The 20,126-nt window shown below is 36.7% G+C and overlaps 1 protein-coding gene across 1 annotated transcript in view; it reads right to left on the minus strand.

The window, feature by feature from the left end:
• Positions 1–20,126, minus strand: part of IFT74 (intraflagellar transport 74) — an 89,780-nt gene that overhangs the window by 24,553 nt on the left and 45,101 nt on the right. The window contains exon 13 of the mRNA XM_032393656.1: positions 14,045–14,124. Coding sequence (XP_032249547.1) covers positions 14,045–14,124 — 80 coding nt within the window. The remainder of the gene's footprint in view (positions 1–14,044; positions 14,125–20,126) is intronic.

Here is a 20,126-nt window from a genome sequence, read left to right on the forward strand (position 1 = left end):
CTTCTGCATATCCAAATTCTTCCTATCTAGCACTTGGGGTCCTTCTGAGGCAAGCTAAGTCTCCCCAGTGCCTTTGAGTGCTCGATACCTTTGAATGTTCCTTATGTGACATGGTTTTAGTCTCTACCATTCTGCTCATTCTACTCTTAGTGAGTTCCAGTTCTTCTTTATCCCTTTTAAAGTATAATGCCAAGGGGTGCCTGGGTGGCTTAGTCAGTTAAGCGTCCAACCCTTGATTTCGGCTCAGGTCATCTCAGGGCCATGAGACTGGGCTCTGTGCTGGGCATGGAGCCTACTTAAGATTCTCTCCCTCTGCCCCCTATAAGAAAGGGGAGGGGAGGGGAGGGGAGGGGAGGGGAGGAAAGGGAAGGGGAGGGAAGGAAAAGAAAAGAAAAAAAAGAAAAGAAAAGAAAAGAAAAGAAAAAAGAAAGGAAAGGAAAGGAAAGGAAAGGAAAGGAAAGGAAAAGAAAAGAAAAGAAAAGAAAAGAAAAGAAAGGAAAGGAAAAGAAAAGAAAAGAAAGGAAAAGAAAGAATAATGCCAAGAAATTTAGGATTTGAAACTATCACTTCCCACGTCTATATATTCATCTTTCTGTTAATGCAACCTAGGATTTCAGCTGTTTTGGAGGCTGTATCACATTAATTCATACTGAGTTACTGTTTAAATCTCCGCTAACATTTTCACATATTTTAGTAAGCCAGGACACTTTCTCCTCCCCCTTCCTACTTCAATTTTAATCAGTTTGGGGTTCCTATTAAATTCCATCTTTTTATATTCAGTTTCTCTCTCCCACCTACTTTTCACCTGTCATTAGAGCAGTAAGTAATAAACAAGCATATCAAACTGGTATGTTAAAACGAGTCCATATAAGTTAAATTTTTTAAGCTAACTTTTGGCTTCAGGCTTCATCCAACTTATCAACCATACATTCTCTGCAACATATTTTAAATTTTGGCAGGCAAGTTTCTTTACAGCTATGCAGACCAAGTCTGATAATATTATTTCTACACACTGGAGGCACTTTAAAAATACATAATAAAAATTCTCTAAATATGTAAAAGTTGAAATTATTGCTAAAAGCCTCATCATATAAAGAAAAGAAAAAGGATCATGAAGACATTTGTTTTAACAGAGTAATGTCAATAAAACTGGATGGTATAATAAGTAGTCCATGGAATGTACTAAACACAATGTAACTTCTTAATTATTTCCTAAAGCAGTGGTTATAAACTTTAGCATGTATCAGAATCAAAAGGGGGGGTTGCTGAAACACAAATTGCTAAACCCTATCCCTAGCATTTCACACTCAGTAGGTCTGAGGTGGAGCCCAAGATTTTGTTACAGATGGTGCTCATGCACCTGATCTGGAAATAATACCATCATTCTAATGAAAAATACAAAATGTAGTTTAACCAATCTTCAAATTGAACAATAAGCAATGATTCATTCTTCTTCATTTAATGTATATTGAATCTCTATAGAATGGCAATGTATAAATGCCATTTGACATCTCAGATACCAGAATATAAACCACTTGGAAACTGAATCGATTATTTTATATATCCTGGGGAAAATACTTTCCAAAATATGTTTTGCAAAAATCTCCAGGAAAGTTATTCAAGTTTCAGTTTATAAATTAATAGCATTAATAATAACAGCTAATAACTAACACTATATGCATTATTATCGTGGTATGCTATTCTCAGTCTCACACATACACACACACACAAAACCTCATTCATCTAATCTGCACAGTGACCCTAAGTAGCAGGAAGGTACTGTTATCATCTCCATTTTAAAAATGAAAGAACTAAGGGCGCCTCAGTGGCTCAGTCAGTTGAGCAGCTGGCTCTTGATTTTGGCTCAGGTCATGATCTCAGGGTCATGAGTTTGAACCCCAAGTCCGGCTCTGTGCTGAGCATGGAGCCTGCATGAGATTCTTTCTCTCCCTCTGCCCCTCCCCTACTCACACACGTGCTCTCTCTCTAATAAATAAATAAATCTTTAAAAAAATAAAAATGAAGAAACTAAAAAAGTAATAGAAAATAAAAATGAAGAAACTAAGGTATTAAAAAGTCAAATAGTATTCCAAGATCAGCCAGTAAAACAGCACAGCTCAGATTTGAATCTAGTCATTCTGGTTGTAGAACCTGTGCTCTTAAATAAAACTATCCTGTCTTTATAAATTCCATATTACCTGACATACGCAAAGAATGAAGGCTTCTAAACTAGGCCATGGAACCCTAAGTATGAAAAAGTATTCTATAGACAAACCAAAGAAAAATGTTTTATATTTTTATTATTCTTCAAAGAAGCATATAAATTATGGAGTAAATTACAATGACTTTATACAGAGTTTAGGACAGTAATACAATGATTCTATAGCACTTCACATGTATTTCTGTCATGATACATATTTATCACATTGTAGCAGTTAGACATCTAGATGTCTGATACCAACAATCACATATTTGGTTTTACAATCTAATCCATCCTTGGAAAGATACTCTACTCTAAAAATGAAGGAATAATTTGTAGTGAGTAACAATGCCCAAAAATCCTTCTTGAGAGGTAAGTGCTTAAAAATAAAAGATACTTTTTTAAAAATGTGACTGTACTTTTTCAACTGTATTGGTCAAGCCTGGTCCGTGTAAGTAGACATCCAGAAAATTAGCCCCACCTTGTGGATCACAGTAGTACTACAAATGCAGGCCTTTAGGAACAGTGAACTGTCAAAGTGTATATTCTCTGACCTCTACCTCTGAAACCAATACATTATATGTTAATTAGTTGAATTTAAATAAAAAAAAAAACCAAACTGTATATTCTCTTGACTGACAAAAACTAAGAAATTTATAAATAACATTGGTGAGGAAGCATTTTCACATACTGCTGTTGGTTGTATAAAATGGCACAACTTTTTCTGGAAGAAATTAGCAAAAATAATAAAAATTGTAAACATAAGTAACATTCTACTCATAATTTCACTTCTAGAAATTTATCCTATAGAAATATGCAAGTTAAAAAGCATGTATGCAACAAGGTTATTTATGGAACATTATTTTGGTAGTGAAAAATTAGAAACCACCTAAATGTCAATGTGGATACAGTGAATACTATTTAACCATAACAATAACAAAGATGATAATGGCAGCTAACAGTTGTTGGGAGTAATAAATATGTGCCAGGCACCATTCTTGGTCTGGCTTTAAAACCCTGACACTGACCATTATTTCTAAAATGAAGTATACACCCTCATATGGAAGAATGTACATTAAATATAGTTAAATGAAAGACTCAGCCTCAGAGGAATTATATATTACTCCATCTTAAAATACATATGCTTATATATGAACAGAAAAAGTCTAAAATGCTATAAACATCAAATTGTAAATAATTTAAAAGACTGGGATGACTCTAAAGACTGGGATGACTATGAGGAGAAAGGAGATGACTTTTCAGACACTTTTGTATTGCTTGAATTTTTCACATTGAGTACATACCACATTTTTATATTAAAAGCAATTTTAAAAAATAAATTAACTGGAGTCTTTAAGGGAAAAAAATTTTTTTAAAGATTTTATTTATTTATTGAGAGAGAGAGAGTGCAGAGGGAGAAGCAGACTCCCTGCTGAGCAGGGAGCCCGATGGGGGGCTCGATCCCAGGACCCTGGGATCATGACCTGAGTCGAAGGCAGATGCTTAACCTACTGAGCCAACCAGGCGTCCTGGAAAAATTTTTTTAAAACAGGAAGGGATAACCTCCTATATGCTAAGGTTAATTGCACAGTTAATGAAAGCATGAGAATGGTCACACACACACACACATCCCCCATAAAATGAAGCATACTCAGGTGATTAAAACTCTAGAAATTCTGGGGGCACATGGGTGGCTCAGTCGTTAAGTGTCTGCCTTCGGCTCAGGTCATGATCCCAGGGTCCTGGGATTGAGCCCCGCATCAGGCTCCCTGCTCAGCGGGAAGCCTGCTTCTTCCTCTCCCACTCCCCCTGCTTGTGTTCCCTCTCTCGCTGTCTCTCTTTCTCTGTCAAATAAATAAATAAAATCTTTTTTAAAAACTCTAGAAATTCTAAGTAAAGTTTATAAAACTTATAAAACTGGCAATTTCTTGATAAAGACGGCAAATTGAATATGCACAGTTAATTCTAATCCTCTCCCAAACTCAACTAAAACTATAGTAAAAAGAATTTTTAAAGGTAAAACTCCCAGCAATAAGGAAAATTAAAAAAGAAAATAATAGAAATAGAATTTCAAAAGCTGTAAGCAGATAGACAAGTGGCAACTAACTGAGCAGACTAGAGAAAGCCTAAACCTAAGCCAACATTGGGTAAAGCTGAGAACCAACCCAATTTCAAAAGGTTTCAGAATTTTGCATAGAAGACTGATCACTTATTTTGTGCTCCTACTCCGTGGTTTTGTCATGTTTTAAAACAGTAACACTCTTCTTTTCAGAATTTAATGTAATATAGTGAAGAATAAAGTAAGGATCTGACTTAAGTGGACTAAGAAACATTACCTACTTTGAGGAAGCTTCAATATGAGATATATAAACTCTCAAGTATTAATTTCTGGTGAGAATAAAAAATTTCTAAGTCAACAATTACAAAAACAAATTACTTGGCTACATGTCAGAAGTAAACCTTGAGGTAAAAGGATCCTTATTTGAAAGGATATCCTGTTTAAATGAGAATACAGGCTACTATTATCTATTTTTTGTTTTTTTTTTCTTTACCCAGAACAATAGTGCTTTTTCCATTACTTTCTCTTTTTCATTCAGAAGCAATATTTTTTCAAGTTTTTATTTAAATTCCAGTTAGCATACATTGTAATATTAGTTTCAGGTATATAATCTGGTGATTCATCACCTACATACAACACCCAGTGCTCATCTGAACAAGTGAACTCCTTAATATCCATCACCCATTTAACACATCCCCCCACCCACCTCGCCTCCAGGAAACCTCCGTTTATTCTCTATAGTTAAGAGTCTGTTTTCTAGTTTGCTTCTCTCTTTTTTTCCCCCTCTAGGTTCATCTGTTTTATTTCTTAAATTCCACATATGAGTGAAATCATACAATGTTTGTCTTTTTCTGAGGGACTTATTTCACTTAGCATAATACTGTCTAGTTTCATCCACATCATTACAAATGGTAAGATTTCATTCATTTTTATGGCTGAGTAATATTCCATTGTGTATAAATATACCACATTTTCTTTATCCATTCATCAGTTGATGGACATTTGGGCTCTTTCCATAATTTGGCTATTGTTGATAATGCTACTATAAACATCGGGGTTCATGTGCCCCTTTGAAACAGTGTTTTGGTATCCTTTGGGTAAATACCTAGTAGTGCAATTGCTGGATCATAGGGTAGTTCTATTTTTAACTTTCTGAGGAACCTCCATACTGTTTTTCAGAGTGGCTGCACCAGTTTGCATTCCCACCAACAGTGCAAGAAGGTTCCCCTTTCTCTGCATCTTTGCCAATCTGTTGTTTCCTGTGTTGTTAATTTTAGCCCTTCTCTGACAGGTGTGGGTGGTATCTCATTGTAGTTTTGATATGTACTTCCCTGATGAGTGATGTTGAGCATCTTTCCATGTGTCTGTTAGCCAGCTCTGTATCTTCTTTGGAAAAATGTCTATTCATTTCTTCTGTCTGTTTCTTAACTGGAATATTTGTTTTTGGGGGTACTGAGTTAAGTTCTTTACAGATTTTGGATACTAACCCTTTATCAGACATGTCATTTGCAAGTATCTTCTCCCATTCTGAAGGCTGCCTTTTAGTTTTGTTGATTATTTCCTTCGCTATGCAGAAGCTTTTTATCTTGATGAAGTCCCAACAGTTCATTTTTGCATTTGTTTCCCTTGCCCCAGAAGACATATCTCGTAAGAAGTTACTACACAACAGCGAAAATGTGGAAAGAGCCAAGATGTCCATCGACAGATGAATGGATAAAGAAGATGTGGTATATATTATACACAATGGAATATTATGCAGCCATCAAAAGGAATGAAATCTTGCCATTTGCAACGACGTGGATGGAACTGGAGGGTATTACACTGAGCGAAATAAGTCGATCAGAGAAAGACATGTATCATATGACCTCACTGATATGAGGAATTCTTAATCTCAGGAAACAAACTGAGGGTTGCTGGAGTGGTGGGGGGTGGGAGGGATGGGGTGGCTGGATGATAGACATTGGGGAGGGTATGTGCTATGATGAGCGCTGTGAATTGTGTAAGACTGTTGAATCACAGACCTGTACCTCTGAAACAAGTAATACATTATATGTTAAAAAGAAAAAAAAAAAAAGAAGATAGCAGGAGGGGAAAAACGAAGGGGGGGATTTGTCTGTTAGCCATTTGTATGTCTTCTTCAGAGAAGTGTCTTTTCATATCTTCTGCCCATTTTTTGACTTACTTGTTTTTTGGGTGTTGAGTTTGAGAAGTTCTTTATCGATCTTGGATACAAGCCCTTTATCTGTAGTGTCATTTGCAAATATCTTCTCCCATTCTCTGGGTTGCCTCTTTGTTTTGTTGACTGCTTCCTTTGCTGTGCAGAAGCTCTTTATCTTGATGAAGTCCCAAAAGTTCATTTTTGCTTTTGTTTCACTAGCTTTTGGAGATGTATCATCATTAGCCATCAGGGAAATTCAAATTAAAACCACACTGAGATACCACCTTACACCAGTTAGAATGGCAAAAATGGACAGGGAAAGAAACAACAAATGTTGGAGAGGTTGTGGCGAAAGGGGAACCCTCTTACACTGTTGGTGGGAATGCAAGTTGGTACAGCCACTTTGGAAAACAGTGTGGAGGTTCCTCAAAAATTTAAAAATAGAGCTACCCTATGACCCAGCAATTGCACTCCTGGGTATTTACCCCAAAGACACAGATGTAGTGAAAAGAAGGGCCATATGCACCCCAATGTTCATAGCAGCAATGTCCGCAATAGCCAAACCGTGGAAAGAGCCGAGATGCCCTTCAACAGATGAATGGATAAAGAAGATGTGGTCCATATATACAATGGAATATTACTCAGCCATCAGAAAGGATGAATACCCAACTTTTACATCAACATGGATGGGACTGGAGGAGATTATGCTAAGTAAAATAAGTCAAGCAGAGAAAGTCAATTATCATATGGTTTCACTTATTTGTGGAACATAAGGAATAGCATGGAGGACATTAGGAGAAGGAAGGGAAAAATGAAGGGAGGGAAATCAGAGGGAGAGATGAACCATGAGAGACTATGAACTCTGAGAAACAAACAGGGTTTTAGAGGGGAGGGGGGAGGGGGGATTGGTTAGCCTGGTGATGGGTATTAATTAAGGAGGGCACGTACTGCATGGAGCACGGGGTGTTATACAAAAACAATGGATCATGGATCACCACATCAAAAACTAATCATGTATTGTATGGTGACTAACATAACATAATAAAATTAAAAAAAAAAAAAAAATGAAGGGGGGGAAATTGGAGGGGGAGACGAACCATGAGAGACTATGGACTCTGAAAAACAAACTGAGGGTTCTAGAGGGGAGGGGGGTGGGGGGATGGGTTAGCCTGCTGATGGGTATTAAAGAGGGCACGTTCTGCATGGAGCACTGGGTGTTATACGCAAACAATGAATCATGGAACACTACATCAAAAACTAATGATGTAATGTATGGTGATTAACATAATATAATAAAAAAAAAAAAGTTACTACAGCCAATGTCCAAGAGGTTACTGCCTGTGTTCTCTAGGATTTTGATAGTTTCCTGTCTCAATTTAGGTCTTTCATCCATTTGGAATTTATTTTTGTGCATGGTGTAAGAAAGTGGTCCAGTTTTCCCAACACCATTTGAAGAGACTGTCTTTTTCCCATTAAGTCTTTCTGGCTTTGTTGGATTAGTTGATCATATAGTTGTGGGTCCATTTCTGGGTTCTCTGTTCTGTTCCACTGATCTATGTGTCTGTTTTTCTGCCAGTACCATACTGTCTTGATCACTACAGCTTTGTAATATCACTTGAAGTCCAGAATTGTGATGCCTCAAGCTTTGCTTTTCTTTTTCAAGATTGCTTTGGCTATCTGGGGTCTTTTCTGGTTCCATACATATTTTAGGATTGTTTATTCTAGCTGAAAAATGCTGGTGGTATTTTGATCAGGATTGCATTAAATGTGTAGATTACTTTGGGTAGTATCGATGCTTTAACAATATTTGTTCTTCCTATCCATGAGCATGGAATGTTTTTCCATTTCTTTGTGTCACCTTCAATTTCTTTCCTATGTGTGTTATAGTTTTCAGAGTACAGATTTCCTACCTCTTTGGTTAGGTTTATTCCTAGGTATCTTATGGTTTTTGGTGCAATTGTAAATGGGAGCGATTCCTTGATTTATCCTTTCTGCTGCTTCATTATTGCTGTATAGACATGCAACAGATTTCTGTACACTGATATTGCATCTTGTGACTTTACTAAATTCGTGTATCAGTTCTAGCAATTATACTGACTTTTTGGTGGAGTCTTTTCGACTTTTTTGGTTGTTTTTTTAAGATTTTGTTTTTTTTAAGTAATCTCTACATCCAACGTAGGGCTCAAACTCACAACCCCAAGATCAAAAGGCCTATGCTCTTCTGATTGAGCCAGCCAGGAGCCCCTTCTGGGTTTTCTATATAAAGTATCATGTCATCTTCCTTGCCGATTTGGATGTCTTTTATTTGTCTGATTGCTGAGGCTAGGACTTCCAGTACTATGGTAAATAACAATGGTGAGAGTGGACATCCCTGTTTTGTTCCTGACTGTAGAGGAAAAGCTCTGTTTTCCCCCACTGAGGGTGATATTAGTTGTTGATCCTTCATATATGGCTTTTAGGATGTTGAGGTATCTTCCCTCTATCTCTACTTTGTTGAGAGTTTTTATTAAGAATGGATGCTGTACGGGCGCCTGGGTGGCTCAGTTGGTTAGGCGACTGCCTTCGGCTCAGGTCATGATCCTGGAGTCCCTGGATCGAGTCCTGCATCGGGCTCCCTGCTCAGCAGGGAGCCTGCTTCTCCCTCTGACCCTCCCCCCTCTCATGTGCTCTCTCTCTCTCTCATTCTCTCTGTCTTAAATAAATAAATAAATAAATAAATAAATAAATAAAAGAATGGATGCTGTACTTTGTCAAATGCTTCTTCTCTGTCTATTGAGAGGATCATATGGTTCTTTTCTTTTATTAATGTAGGGTATCATGTTGAAGGATTTGCAAATATTGAACCACCCTTGCAACCCAGGAATAAATCCCACTTGATCATGGTGAATGATTCTTTTAATGTACTGTGGGATTTGATTTGGTAATATTTTGTTGAGAATTTTTGCATCCATGTTCATCAGGGATATTGGCCTGTAGTTCTGTTTTTAATGGAGTCTTTGTCTGGTTTTGAAATCAGGGTAATGCTGGCCTCATGGAATGAGTTTGGATTCCATTTCTATTTTTTGGAATAGTTCGAGAAGAACAGGTATTAACTCTTCTTTAAATGTTTGGTAGAATTCCCCTGGGAAGCCATCTGGCCCTGGGACTTTCGTTTTGTTCGGAGATTTTTGATTACTGCTTCAGTTTCTTTGCTGGTTATGGGTCTGTTCAAGTTTTCTATTTCTTCCTGTTTCAGATTTGGTAGTTTATATGTTTCTAGGAATTTATCAATTTTTTCCAGATTGCCCAATTTGTTAGCATATAATTTTTCATAATATTCTCTTTTGTTTGCATTTCTGTGTTGGTTATTTCTCCTCATTTGTGATTTTATTTATTTGGGTCCTTCCTCTTTTCTTTTTGGTAAGAGTGACTAGGGGGTTATCAATTTTATTAATTCCTTCAAAGAACCAGCTCCTGGTTTCATTGATCTGTTCTACTGACTTTTTGTTTCTTCTTCTTTAGCACAGAGGGAGAGTGAGAGGGAGAAGCAGACTCCCTGCTATGCAGGGAGCCCGACACAGTGCTTGATCCCAGGACACTGGGATCATGACCTGAGCCGAAGGCAGATGCTTAATTGACTGAGCCACCCAGGTGCCTCCTAGTTTTTTTGTTTCTGTATCATTTATTTCTACTCTAATCTTTATTATTTCCCTTCTTCTGCTGGCTTTAGGCAGAAGCAATATTTAAAAAGCAACAATTAAGCAAATTTAATGGCTGGCATTTAGCTGAGAAAGGAGAAATCTGGATGGTTCTGCCTTTTCTGAAAAGTAGTACGGCATCTGCCAATAATGCTCTGCTTTAGCAATGATGTAGTTTATACCCAAATTCTGACCACTTTAGTAACTTTCAATAGAACTATTTCTCATTGCTTCTAGTTAGCATAAATAATAATAACAATTACTTACAGGACAGTATATGTATTTCAATCTAAATATGTTTAGAACCCATATAAAAAAATTACCTCATCCATCACCAAGGTAAAACTACTATCTGGGTGAAGTCTAGAAAATATTTAAGATGATAAAATTAAATCCCTTAGCAGTATGCAAAGAGAAATGCTATTTTATTATACTGAAATTTTTGCAAGGAGATTATTATTTTTTTCAGTCACTTAACAAAGAAAAAGTAAAGATTTTAGATCAAAGAAGCCTATCTAGAATTGGTCAAAAGTCCAAGTGCATTATGAGGATAACTCAGCATCTGCACAATGAAGATTTTCATAGAATAGTCAAATAACTGTTCACTGAATTTACTTAGTTAGCTTTGAGACACAGTTACCCAATGTAACCTTTGGCAAATTAAAACTTTAGAGACTTGCCAAAATGAATAAATATAATGCACTTAAGGAAGATATTGGACTACACAGCCACCATTAATACCTAACAGAAAACACAACTGTACCTGGCCTAGTATCCAAGGATGCCTCTGAATTTAAAATGAATTATGCAAAACTGAAAGGATGAAGCAACTACTACAAAGTGAGACATGTACAAACATCATTTATAGTTTATATGTTATCTTAACCAGAACCCCTACAAGGCAAAAGGTGGCCTTAGGTGGATCATACAAAGGTACCATAAATAGCAGAAGCTAAGGTAGCATCTATAAAATTAGTAAAATGGGCCAGAGGGAATAAAGCCTGAGGCAGGAAAAAATATGAATTGGAAAGTCAAAATATCTTGATTATCCTCCACATCTTAAGGAGTGGATTATCTACAATCTTGTGTCAAGGAACTGCTGAGAATGCAGATGTAGGTGAGAACCCACCACTTTACTGGAAATCATGAATCCAAGGTAGGAATCCTCTAGAAAATAATAAAACCTTTGTTAACCAATCCAACTATCTCTAGAAAGGAGTGCATATGTATATCCTAAAAACTAAAGGGTGCAAAGAATTGATAGAGCCCAACTTCCATCTTTTGTTCATTCTACAAATCTTTCCCTGCTGAAGTATAGCACTGTTTCATTCATTCCACAAACATTTATTGTTTATTTTCCTAGACACTGTGTTGATGAGAGGTTACCAGAGTGAATAAGACACAGTCCAGATCCTTTGAGGATGTATAGCCTCAGAGGAAAGACAAACATCCTAGTAGATAGCGGTAATACAGTGTGGTCAATACAGTGATATATTTATGCACAGTGTGCTCTGATAATGGAGGAGGTCACTCACTTAGCTCAGCCCAGAAATAGGTCAAGGAGAGAAGTTAGGGTTATTACGGTGGATTAAAGGATATCTGAAGTAGATTTTAAAAGATGAGAAATTACCAAGGTAAGAAACAAGGGAAAGAACATTTAAGACAAAGGAATAAATAGTAGGAGCATAGGATTGAGCATGAAACAGTTTGATTTATCGTAAAGGGGGTGAGGTGTGGAGTACCATGAGGAGATTATTAGAATGTAAGGATAGAGATGATGAGGAGTAAGAGAGGAGACTGACAACATACAGGTCAGATTGCAGAGGGACTATAATGCCATGCAAAGATTCTTAAACTTTATCTCACAGGTCATGGGGAGCCACTGTTAAGCAGGAGAATGACACAGAATCAATTTTACATTAAGTCACTCTAGCAACACTGTGGTGGATGAATCTGAGAGGGGGCAAGACTGGAAGTGGGACAACCAGTTGGAAGTGTACTGTGATAGGTCCGGCAAGAAATAATGAAGTCCTGAGCTAATACATAACCTTCTAACAAAACCCCCTGTGCTGTTATACCCATAATTCAGGATGTTCACACTGTATCAGAAGAACAAAAAATGAATGTGTTGACATATATATGTATATATATATGAACATACATATATATGTATATTTATATATATAGTATTACATTAATAGATTGTCTTTTTCCACATTAATCAAAAAGGACAAAGGTTAGAAAACAAAAAGGAAAACAGAAGCTAAAATTCAAAACATTCTATTTATTTTAGAACTAGCAATTAATAATAAATTGTACCCTCAAAATGAGTTACTTTACTGGAAAAATAAATTGAATGTTGTTAGAAATTTAAATTTAGGATGAGGAAAATTATTCAGAAAGTTTCCTATAAAGTATCTAAAATCAAGAACATTAGCAGATTTCTCAGAATAATTTGTTAATAAAGAAAATCTAGAATACTAGATCTATATAAATTAAAAGCAATAAAATAATTTAATAAAGAAAATAATATGACCTTAGTCTTAACAATTTATTTTGAGCCCCTCTTGCCATATATGCCATTTAATATTCATAAACCTTAGTGAAGAAGGACCATTATATTCATTTTGCAGATGAGAAAATAAAAGCTCAGATAAGTTTTATTTACCTAATAACTGGGACTTAAAGTTTGTCTGCCTTATATGACTAATATGCCTAAATATGTCTTACTTAAAGCCATTACTAGCCATATGTAAATAAAACTATGTAAGCATATCATAGGAATATTTTTATTTCACAAATGTAGCACTTCATATCAGAACGCCAAGATTAGGCTTGGAAAGAGAATAAAACTTTGGGATCAAAGAGAACTTGGTCTAAATCTAGACTTTACCCTTTACTAGCTGTGGGAATTTTAGAAACTTCTCTGAGCTTCAACAAGTATAAAAGGGCTTATAAGACTTCAAAAAGTTCTTGCAAAGATCACATAGTGCCCAGTCCAGGTAAGTAATTAATCAATAGTAGCTAATGCTATTATTCATACATCAAGAAAAAATATAAATAAAACTAATACACTACATTTAAAACTGAAGTAAAAAATTTATTTAGGAATAGAACACCTCTTTTCCCTGCTATGAGTGTTTCTTTAGCCATAATAGGTATACACGTATATGCATACGGTTTACAATACCATATGTAACTCATAAGAATATATAGTCACTTCTTCCTAATCCAAGAGCACATAAATACCGGTTTGCAGTTAATCTGTGATTAAAGTGCCATGAGGAACCCACCTTTCTCATCCTTATTACAAAGAAGCTGGTAAGGAAACTATAATGCCCAATCTCTTCCCCCAACCACACATACATTATAGCTCTCAAACAGCCACCAAAAGCATTTCCACTTATTCACACCCCATTTCCACTTGTTCACACCCCAGAACACATACAAGTGTTCTAGTCCCTTTGGCTCTTCAAATCTCACAGCTGGGGAAAGTTGGAAAAGGATCAGAATAATCAGTACTTGCTACCTCATTACTGGGACCCCTACAGAATTAATTCTTTCTGTTTGTGACATGATCCTCTCTCCCCTCCTCAATTCTTACCCCAGTTGATTTATAGTTGACCTATTAAGGAGGTATAAATTAGAAATCTGTAACAACTTTCAACTGTTTCACTTCATTTTTAAAAAAATTGTTTTGCAAAACAAGATAAATTCTTGTCATTATATCACCATTTTATTTCAAGGTTTTAGTCAGCTGAAATAATTTAACATTAATTATAATATTTACTATTATAGTACAGTTAAGCATTTTAGTAGTTAAAGTTAGGGATCTCATTAAGAATTAAATAATAAATCCCAGGTAAATAGTCCCTGAGGCCCAAGTTAATACGAAATCAATACTGCTATATATCTGTTATTATACATTATAAAAATTCCAGAAAAATTACCTTGGTGTTCTTCTAAATCCATGTCCAGTTGTCCAATTTCTTCATTAAACTGATTTATTTTTTCTTTTATATCTGTTAACCTGTTGAAAATATTAGTTAATAAATTTATGACAGATAATTTAGATATTCAGTAGAAACATTTAATGATGTTAGGAAATCTTTTCTAAGTTGCAAAAATAGTAACTGTATATAATATGCCCTATTCTGAAGACAATACGATAAATTTAAAGAGAAAAGTCTTTTCCAGATCTTTCTTTAGGATTCATATTCAGAGTATAAGTATATTCTGAGAATGTTAGGTTGCCTGATTTCAAAAGCAGACCCTTCCCCAAGCTTCTTTTGAGCTTAACTTGTGATATTAAAGTGAAAAATCTTTAGCAACCTTTTTTGTTGGTTTGTACAAACTGAACTAAATTGGCAAATTAGTCTTAAAAATTAGAAAATAAGAGAAAATTTATCATTGAAGATTATATAGGTTAAAATTTTAACAAACAGCATCTATACTTGTTACAAAGCTATGGTAATTAAGATAGTGTGGTACTGGAATAAAGGAAGATATATACAGCAATGAAATAAAATTGAGAGTAAAGAAATGAGGCCCTGTAACTATATACAACCTATTTTTGACAACGGTGTCAAAATAATTAAGCGGGTAAAGAATATTAGATAATATCTGTTGAAAGAATATTTCAACAAATGTTGCTGGGACAACTGGATATGCAAAAACAAAAGAATAAAACTGAACTCCTACCTCACACCATATACAAAAGTTTACTTAAAATGGATCATAGATCTAAACATACGGGCAAAACTATAAAATTCTAAGAATAAATCATAGTCATAAATCTTCCTGACTCTGGATTAGGAACTGGTTTCTTAGATAGGTCACCAAAACCATAAGCAACAAAAGAAAAAATAAACTAGACATTGTCAAAATTTAAAACTTTTGTGCAAAACCCACAGAATGGGAAAGAAACTTTGCAAATAATTTATCTGATAAGAGACTTGTCTCTGGAACATATAAAGATTTCTTACAATAATAAAAAGATAAATAGCCCAATTAAAAAATGGGCAAAGCAGGGGCGCCTGGGTGGCTCAGCTGGTTAAGCTCGTGAGATTGAGCCCCGCATTGGCTCCCTGCTCAGCACAGAGGCTGCTTGAGATTCTTTCCCTCCCTCTCCCTCTGCCCCTGTCCCCACTCACGCACGCACACACTTGATTACTCTCTCTCTCTAAAATAAATAAATAAATAAATCAGGAAGGAGTTAAGATGGCGGAGGAGTAGGGGACTAAGTTCATCTGGTCCCTGGAATTCAGCTAGATAGTTATCAAATCATTCTGAACATCTGTGAAATCAATTGAAGATCTGAGAAAAGAAATGCTGCAATTCTACAAATAGAAAAGCGACCACTTTTTGGAAGGAGATGTGGAGATGTGAATCCAGGGCAATACACTGGAGGATACAGTGAGAGGAGGGAGCCTTCTTAAGGAGCCTACTGCAAAGTATTAAAGCGAAGGAGTGCAAAATTGGAACTTGCAGAGGTCTGCTATGGTGGGGGGATGTCCCTAGCTTAAAGGTGCTTAGTTGACGAAGTGGGGCAGATTTCCAGGTGGGAAAGCAAGGTCTCAGGAACCCTGGGGTCACAAAAAGAATGGGGGTGCCCTGAGAGCAGCAGAGTTCCCAGGCATCAGAGTGGGGAAGCTGGCTGAAAAAAGTGAGTCTAGGTGCCAGCTTCATGCTCGGTGTTGCCATACTGAGAACTGCTGCACAGTCACACAACTGCTTTCTAGGCAGGGACCCAGCAGAAGCGCAGGTGACCCCGCTCCTGTTCCTAGGAGGAACAGTGTGGATCCGTGCCACAGGAACCCAAAAAGTCTGGAGACTCAAAACTGGGTTGCATGCCTGAGATAAAAACACTCGGTCACAGACTGGGTGAACACACAGTTTAGATGGAGACCAGGGAGACAAGAGTGATTGACTGCTTTTCTGTAAGGGCTCACTGAAGACTGGGGCGCACAAACTTCAGCTCCAGGGCTAGAGACGGGGGCACCACCATTTTCATTCCCCCCCACCCTTTGGTGCTGAAAGCCTTCAGGGAGCAAAACAGCATCACATAGGCAATCTGGAGCCACTCACACTGAGCCTGACCCCCTGGCAACAGGGGTGCAATTCCATCAGGGCAAGGTCACCTGAGAATCAGCACAACAGGCCCCTACCCCAGAAGAATAGCAGGAATAACCAGCTAGCACAAAGTTTACTAATCACAGAGAATTTGCAAAACTTCAACTCTTGGGGAAAACAGTATATAGCATTCATGTTTTTTTTTTTTTTTAATTATTCTTTAGTTTTTCAGTTTTGTTTTTTTCCAGCTATTTTCTTATTTTTTCAATTCTTTTTTAAAATTTTTATATATATTATATATATTTTTATTTTTGGTTTCCTTTCATTGTATTTTATTTTATTTTTGTATATATATAAGTTTTTCTTTCTTTCCTATTTTGGAATCTAGTTTCTTTTAATAAACAGACCAAATACACCCAGGATCTTTTTGTTCTGTTTTACTTCTTGTTTGATTTTTTCTTATTTTGTTTTGTTTCTGTTTTCTTAGGGTTAGCTTTGTTTGCTTTTTTTCTGGTGGTGGTGGTGTTATTTTTGTCTTCTCTCTCTCTCTTTCTTCTATTCTTTTCTGGACATAATGATGAGACAGAGAAACTCACCCCAAAGGAAAGAACAGGAGGAAATACTTACTGCCAGGGAATTAATCAATATGGATATAAGTAAGATGCCGGAACTAGAATTCGAAACAACGATTATAAAGATACTAGCTGGGCTCAAAAAAAGCACAGAAAACACCGGAGAATCCCTTACTGTAGAAATAGAAGAACTAAATTCTAATCAGGCCAAAATTAAAAATGCTATACTGAGCTGCAGTAACAAATGGAGGCTCTAACAGCTAGGATAAATGAGGCAGTCATATAGAAGAGAGTCAGTCATATAAAAGACAAAGTGATGGAAAATAAGGAAGCTGAGAAAAAGAGAGAAAAACAACTACTGGATCACGAAGGGAGACTTCGAGAAATCAGTGATACTACAAAGCAAAATAATATTCGAATAATAGGGGTCCCAGAAGATGAAGAGACAGAGAGAGGGGCAGAAGGTTTATTTGGACAAATTATAGCTGAGAACTTCCCTAATCTGGGGAAGGAAACAGGCATTCTAGTCCAGGATGCACAGAGAACCCCCTTAAAATCAATAAGAATAGGTGAACACCTTGACATATAATAGTGAAACTTGCAAATTTCAAATATAAAGAGAAAATCCTGAAAGCAGCTCGGGACAAGAGACCCTTAACCTACAAGGGTAGAAATATAAGAATGATAGCAGACCTGTTCACAGAAACCTGGCAGACCAGAAAGGACTGGCATGATATATTCAATGTGCTAAATGGGGAAAATATGCGGCCAACAATACTTTAGCCAGCAAGGTTGTCATTCAGAATAGAAGGAGAGATAAAGAGTTTCCAGGGCAAACATAAACTAAAGGAATTTGTGAACACTAAACCAGCCCTGCAAGAAATATTAAAGGGGATCCTTTTAGTGAAGAGAGAGCCCCAAAGAAACAACGACCAGAAAGGAACATAGACAATCTACAGAAACAGTGACTTTACAGGTAATACAATGGCACTAAATTTTTAACTTTCAATACTTACTCTAAATGTAAATGGACTAAAAACTCCAATCAAAAGACAAAGGGTATCAGACTGGATAAAAAAGTAAGACCCATCAATATGGTATCTACAAGAGACTCATTTTAGACCCAAAGACACCTCCAGACTTAAAGTGAGGGGGTGGAAAACCATATATCATGCTAATGGACATCAAAAGAAAGCTGGGGTGGCAATCCTTGTATCAGACAAATTAGATTTTAAAACAAAGACTATAACAACAGATGAAGAAGGACACTATATCATAATAAAAGGGTTTATCCAACAACAAGATCTAACAATTGTAAATATCTATGCCCCTAAGTTGGGAACAGCCAATTATATAAACCAATTAATAACAAAATTAAAGAAACACATTGATAATAATGCAAAAATAGTAGGGGACACCCCACTTACTGCAATGGACAGATCATCTAAGCAGAAGATCAACAAGGAAACAGGGGCTTTAGAATGACACACAGACATTCAGAACATTTCATCCTAAAAAAACAGAATACACATTTTCTCAAGTGCTCATGGGACATTCTCCAGAACAAATCACATACAGGGTCACAAATCAGGTCTCAACTGGTACCAAAAGTCTTAGATTATACCATGCGTATTTTCAGACCACAATGCTTTAAAATTTGAACTCAATCACAAGAGAAAATTTGGAAGGAACACAAACACGTGGAGATAAAAGAGCATCTTAATAGCCAGGAAATTAAAGAAGAATTTTAAAAATACGTGGAAATGGGGTGCCTGGGTGGCTAAACTGGTTAAGCATCTGCCTTCGGCTTAGGTCATGATCCCAGGCTCCTTGGATTGAGCCCCGTGTTGGGCTCCCTGCTCAGCGGGGAGCCTGCTTCTCCCTCTCCCTCTGCCTTTCCCCCTGCTTGTGTGCTCTCTCTCTCTTCATGCAAATAAATAAAATCTTAAAAAAAAAATACACGGAAACAAATGAAAAGAGAGAAGTACATAGCAATACAGGCCCTTCTCAAGAAGCAAGAAAAGTCTCAAATACACAACCTAATCTTACACCTAAAGGAGCTGGAAAAAGAATAGCAAATAAAGCCTAAAGCCAGCAGGAGAAGAGAAATAATAAAGATCAGAGCAGAAATCAATGACATAGAAATAAAAAAAAACAGGAGAACAGATCAATGAAACTAGGTGCTGGTTCTTTGGGAGAATTTATAAGATCTATAAACCCCTACCAGCCAGACTTATCAAAATGAAAAGAGAAAGGACCCAAATAAATAAAATCATAAATGAGAGAGGAGAGATCACAACCAACACCAATGAAATACAATTATAAGAACACATGATGAGCAATTTATATGCCAACAAATTAGGCAATCTGGAAGAAATGGATGCATTCCTAGAAACATATAAACTACCAAAACCAAAACAGGAAGAAATAGAAACCTGAACAGACCCATCACCAGCAAAGAAATTGGAGCAGTAATCAAAAATCTCCCAACAAACAAGAGTCCAGGGCTGGATGGCCTCCCCGCAGAATTCTACCAAACATTTTAAGAAGAATTAACACTGGGGCACCTGGGTGGCTCAGCTGGTTGAGCTACTGCCTTCAGCTCAGGTCATGATCCCGGGGTTCTGGGATTGAGTCCTGCATTGGGCTCCCCCTGCTCTGTGGGGGGCCTGCTTCTCCCTCTCCCTCTGCCTGCCACTCCCCCTGCTTGTGCTCTCTCTGTCAAATAAATAAATAAGATCTTAAAAAAAAAAAAAAGAATTAATACCTGTTTTTCTGAAGCTGTTTCAAAAAACAGAAATGGAAGGAAAACTTCCAAACTCATTCTATGAGGCCAGAATTACGTTGATCCCAAAACCAGACAAAGATCCCACCAGAAAGGAGAATTACAGACCAATATCCCTGATGAACATGGATGCAAAAACTCTCACTAAGATACTAGCTAACAGGATCCAACAGTACATTAAAAAGATTATATTCACCACAACCACATGGGATTTATTCCTGGGCTGCAAGGATGGTTCTACACCCTCAAATCAATCCACGTGATACACCACATTAATAAAAGAAAGGACAAAAACCATATGATGCTCTCAAAAGTTGCAGGAAAAGCATTTGACAAAATACAGCATCCTTTCTTGGTAAAAGCTTTCTGCAGTATAGGGATAGAAGGAACATACCTCAATACCATAAAAGCCACTTATGAAAAACCCACAGCAAGGATCATTCTCAATGGGGAAAAACTGAGTGCTTTTCCCCTAAGGTCAGGAACATGACAGGGATGTCCACTCTCACCACTGCTGTTCAACATAGTACTGGAAGTCTTAGCCTCAGCAATCAGACAACAAAAAGAAGTAAAAGGCATCCGAATCAGCAAAAAAGAAGTCAA

Source organism: Phoca vitulina, unplaced genomic scaffold (assembly GCF_004348235.1).
Source record: "Phoca vitulina isolate PV1807 unplaced genomic scaffold, GSC_HSeal_1.0 scaffold75, whole genome shotgun sequence".
Classification (NCBI taxonomy): Eukaryota; Metazoa; Chordata; class Mammalia; order Carnivora; family Phocidae; genus Phoca; species Phoca vitulina.